Source organism: Petaurus breviceps, unplaced genomic scaffold, assembly GCF_028583685.1.
Source record: "Petaurus breviceps papuanus isolate PSGF00001 unplaced genomic scaffold, PetGlider_PUasm1.0 98, whole genome shotgun sequence".
NCBI classification, from domain to species: domain Eukaryota; kingdom Metazoa; phylum Chordata; class Mammalia; order Diprotodontia; family Petauridae; genus Petaurus; species Petaurus breviceps.
This window is the reverse complement of record NW_027187460.1, coordinates 30,009,888-30,015,166: the sequence shown is the minus strand read 5'-3', so window position 1 is coordinate 30,015,166 and position 5,279 is coordinate 30,009,888. Positions and strand designations below refer to the sequence as shown.

The 5,279-nt window shown below is 39.2% G+C and overlaps 1 protein-coding gene across 1 annotated transcript in view; it reads left to right on the top strand.

Annotated features, from left to right (window-relative positions):
• FER1L6 (fer-1 like family member 6) overlaps window positions 1-5,279 on the top strand; it is a 199,569-nt gene that overhangs the window by 69,781 nt on the left and 124,509 nt on the right. The window contains exon 16 of the mRNA XM_069081306.1: window positions 4,421-4,598. Within this exon, the coding sequence (XP_068937407.1) occupies window positions 4,421-4,598 (178 nt within the window). The remainder of the gene's footprint in view (window positions 1-4,420; window positions 4,599-5,279) is intronic.

Genomic DNA, 5,279 nt, shown 5'->3' with positions numbered 1-5,279 from the left:
AGGAAGAAAGGAAGGAAGGAAAAGGAAGGGAGAAAGAGAAAGGAAGGAAGAAGACGAAGAAGAAAAGAAAGAGGACATTAGTAGAAAGGAATATGGATAAGATGGACTTGTTATAGGACTTGTGTGAAGCTAATGTCTGTGCTGTCCTGGTGGATTAAGAAAGTCCAGCATACTTTGACCTGAGTCAAATAGTTCAAAGTCACAATTTTTGAGAAGAGTTGAACATACTGAGGGAGCTCACTACCAAGTAGTACTAACCCACATTAGGTAGCCAATTCATTGGTACAAGCACAGCTTAAAGGATTGGTGTAGTGACTTCCCTCCTAACCAATGCTTGGCTGTATTGGCTGCCAAAAGAATGGTCCATCCTCTGAAGCAAAATTAGAATCATAGAGTCTCTGAGTTGGAAGGGCCCTCAGAAGTCATCAAATTCAACCTGTATCTGAACAAAAATTCTGTTTATAATATCTCATAAGATGTAAATGAGATTCTTTTAATTCTAGGTAAAGAAGATGTTTTTTCAGGGATAGGTTAGACTAGAAAAGTCAGAGATTTATGGAGTCTCAGAGTTGGAAGCGATCTCATAGGCATTTAATTTATACCTTACCTGAACAAGAATCCCTTTTATATAATAGCTAACATTTACTTAGTACTTTAAGGTTTGCAAAGTACTTTTATGTGTTAACTCATTTGATCCTTTAAACATCCTGGAGAAATATGTACTATTATTATCACCCCCATTTTTCAGATGAGGAAACTGAGACTGAGAGAAGCTAAGTGACTTGTCTAGGATTATACAGTTAGTAAGTGGCTAAGACAGAGTTTGAACTCATCTCCCAATATCATACCCAGTAAGTGGATACCTGGTCTTTACTTGAAGAACTCTGTTGAGGAAGCCCTGAGGCAGAGCCTTCTACTTTTGTACAGCTCTAATTGTTGGGATTTTTTTCTCTATATCAAGTCTAAACCTGCCTCTTTGTAGCCTCCACTCATGAATCCACCTTAACCAGGGAAATCAGTTTGGCTGACCTCCATGTCAGTACCATGTTTGCTGACCACTTGATGCAAATCCAAGAGTTAGATAAATACTTCATACAATTTAATAGAATCTGGAGAGGTTCAAATGTTTCTAGCATTTCTGTGACTCAAGTTTCCTTCATTGTTCCCTCATCCTTGAGGGAAACAAAAAATGGAAGTCACTATGATGTGGGGACTTGAAGCCCCATAATTCTAATGTCTTCTAAGGAGTGAGTAAATCCGATACCATACAAGAAGCTAACATGCATGATAAAATGTTATTTTGGTTTCTTTCTTTTATGAGGGGAAGAGGATAAAGGTAGTACTGGACTTTTGATTTCTTTGGTATAAGAGATTCCCTTATGTGGAAACTCCCTTTACTGATGCAGGTCAGCAATTTCTCTGTAACTTGTATTCTTTTAAAAGAAAAATCATTATTTATTTTTTGTTACATTTAGAATTCAAATTTGTTTCCCTCCCTCCTAAACCCACATTAGAGAAAGCTAAAATTTGATACAGATATACATGTGGAAGTATACAATATAAACTTCCATATACCAGTTATTTCTCTGGAGGTGGATAGCATTTTCCTTCACCAGTCCTTCATAGTTGATATAAATGATCAACATACTCAGAATAGCTTAGTCGTTCACAGTTACCCTGTGATGTAACTTTAATTCTTAGAGAGTTGTCTAAGGTATTAAAAACCCAAGTGATTTGCCTAGGATCATACATTGCTAGTACATATTGCATAGAGGATTTGAACCCAAGTCCTCCTGACTCCAAGGTAGTCCCTCTCTCCACTGGGACATATTATTTCCCTTACTCAGTGAGTCAGTCAATAAACATGTATTTAGCACCTACCTTGTGCCAAACAATGAGCTAAACACTTGTTATGATTATAATAGGACAAAAAAACATAAAAGTAGTGTGGTTTGGTCATTTGACCAGGAAAGCAAAACCTGTCCAAAGCTTACTTGTTCCAACAAAAACAGAAGAGGAATCAGTGGCACAAGACTCTCTGTCTGTGTGTGTGTTTCTGTGTCTGGATGTATGTTTTTGTGTGTCTGTGGGCATGTGTCCATGGGATTAGGGGGACACAATGGACAGAGCATCTCTAGGTTACTAAAGAGAGTTGCAAAGGGAGAGATCTTACAGACAGGTGGCTCTGTTAACTCTAAGTTTGAAACTTGAGAAGGAAAACAAAAGATCAAGTCAACTGGAAGGGAAAGTCATTCAAATGTGGAAAAGACACTGCAAGATGGAGCTTTAACCTAATGAGCAAGGAATAGAGTAGCTTGGTGGCAATCATCTGTATCATTATTGCCAGGGGAAAATGAAATCTATTAATAGTTGAGGTTATCAGGGAGTTTTATTACCTTCATGTTATGAATGATTTTAAGCAATATTTTAAGATGAGATACCTACTCAGAGGGATCCATAACTGAACAGGGGAAATGTGAGTATGTTCATGTGTTTCTTAAGTGTGTGTGTATTGAGGGCTGAGGGGAGTTGCATTATATTTTAATATATATCATTCAGGACTGAATTAAAGGGCAAGACAAATATATACCTGGATCAGCTGTATTTTTCACTAATGGGATTTATTTAGTTTGACAATGTGAATACAGGATCACTGAATGATCCTGGAGCAGGAAGGGGACTCAAGGGTCATCTACTCTAACTCCCTCAGCTGAGGACAGTAAAGATGAGGAAACTGAGGCCCAGGATGGCGAAGTACTGGTCCAAGTTCACACAGGTAATATGAATCAGAGGTAGGATTTGAATCCAGGCCATATAACTCCAGGACCAGTATTCTTTCCCAAAATGCCATACTTACAGAAAGAACTTAAATTCATGTTTCCACACCTGAATAAAGCCTAAGTTCCTTTGTCTGTCATTCAAAGCCTTCTACATTTTTATTTCAACATACTTTTTAAGCTAGCAAAGTCAATTTAGTGAATATTTCAGCCTTATCTCATTTTACCAACATTTAGATTCTGTTTAACTCACTGTTCTCCAAACATATGCTGGGATTTCTTAGTTCCATGGTTTTTCTTACACCATTCCCTTGTCCCTGCATGCCTTTCTTCCACACATCTCTGGGCTAAGAACCCTCAAAGCTCATCTGAGGATATTCCATTCTCTACATATCGAAGCAATGACCATCTCCTATTCACCCTTGTGTTCTAAATACCTGTGTTCTCAATGCCTGTGTTTGGCACAAAGGAGATGCTTCATAACGATTGATTTATGCTGAATTGTGCTATGAAATGTTCACATCAAGTAGCTTGATGACAATCATCTGTATCATTATTGCCAGGGGAAAATGAAATCTATTAATAGTTGAGGTTATTAGTCTAATGGATACTCAAGAGAACAGAAACAGAGGTCTCGTGACCACAGATTTAGAACTGAAAGACACCATAGAATGAATTAATGAATGAAGCACTTATTAAAAACCAACTGTGTACCTTTGCATCGTCCTAAGTGCTGAGGATACAAATAGAAAAGGAAGATGGATATTCCCTGTTTTAAGAGATCAGAGAATTTACAGGAAACAAAAATAAAGAAGATTTTAGCTGTAAATTGGGTAGAAAGAGGACCCATGGTCTTCATAGTATAGTGGTAAAGCAAATAATGACTCTTCTTCAATGCCATATTCCAATAACAAAATCATATCAGTTTCTGATGTTGAACCACTTGACAGGGGCAAGGACTTGGGTGATGAGAACTTTCCTTTCTGGGTCTTTGTAGCTGTGGCTGTGATGCCTATAGAAGCAGTTCCTGGGCTGCATCTCCACGGGACTTGCTGCCCAATATGATGACTGTGGCACTGGGCTGGAAGCATTGCTATTCCCAAGGCTCTTGGGTTCAGGGTCCTGGGTTGTCTCCACTGGGGTCTGAGGGGAGAAGGTCATGGCAATACTTTGACTTCCTGGCACATTCTGCCTCCCAATTCCTCCAGGTTTCTTGTTGCTTCACTGAGCTGGCTAGCTTTCTGTGGCAGTTGGTTGGCCACAGTGGGAATGACTGGTCCTTCTTCATAGGAGTCGCTTAGAGATTACCTAACACAACCATATCATTTTACACATGAGAGAGAGGTTCAGGGAAGTTCAGTCCATCAGCATTTATTAAGTTCTGACTACGTTCCAGACACTGTGCTAAGTGCTGGGCATATAAAGAAAGTCAAAATACAGTCCCTGCCCTTCACTATCAAACATCAGAACCCAGTTCTCAGCCCACTTCCTTTAGTCCACACTGGGTCTTCTTTCCACTCTATAACTCATAAGGACCAGGAGTTCTCCATTCAATGATGTTCCCAAGGAGGACACCATCCCCAAAGAAATGTACCAAGAATAAATTTTTATTAACATGATGGCCTTTGGTGATGTTTCTACAGCTTCCAGGACGACGCCTGACAGGTTGGACAGTGCAAGGAAAAGTGGATGTATACCTCTGGCTTGGGTCTGCCAAGTACACCAATGCCATTTTGGACAATCTGCCTATTGGATATGAAGCTGAGACACCAACCAAAGCCAGTGGTACCAGTCACCCTCCTGCCAGCCTGACCTATCAGGGTAAGACAATCATTGGCTGAAAAGACCTTAAAACATCTTAAACAGCCTGCTGAGGCCCATCTAACTATGTGGGCATTAGCTTATAGTGATCCATACACGTTAAATGGGGGCATTTATATTTATTTTCTAAATAGCGTCATTTACATTCTCCCCACCCAAGTCCCACCTCCTTGACAATGGTATACCTAAAAAAAAAAACTTTCTAGAAAAAATTTTTAAACATGCACTGAATAAAAATTCCTACTCATGTTAGTAGGAGAAAAATCAATTTGAATATCTTTCCTACGACAGCACACAGCTTACATTTCCATTTTAAGGAAAAGATGATTTGTAGTGAAAAGTGAATGCATGCCTGATCAGAGCATACTGAATCGAAAATGAAGCAAATTCCCTAAAAATACAGCTCTCAGTCTGTGGGTTATATATAGAAATAGTTTATATTTCTCTGTAATGATCTGACTAAAATTGGCAACCTCAGAGGCCCAAAAGCTCTCCTTGTCCAGTTCCCAGATTGGCTTCTATGACAAACCCAAATTGACCAGAAAGCTGGAATACTTCAAGTAAGCCTTTTCTCAATTGTGGGTTATTTCCAGAGACTGACGACATATATGAATCAAGCCTTTCTCCTAATGTTCTGAATGACACTCCAGGTACCATCACAATGCAAGCTTGCCAGTCACT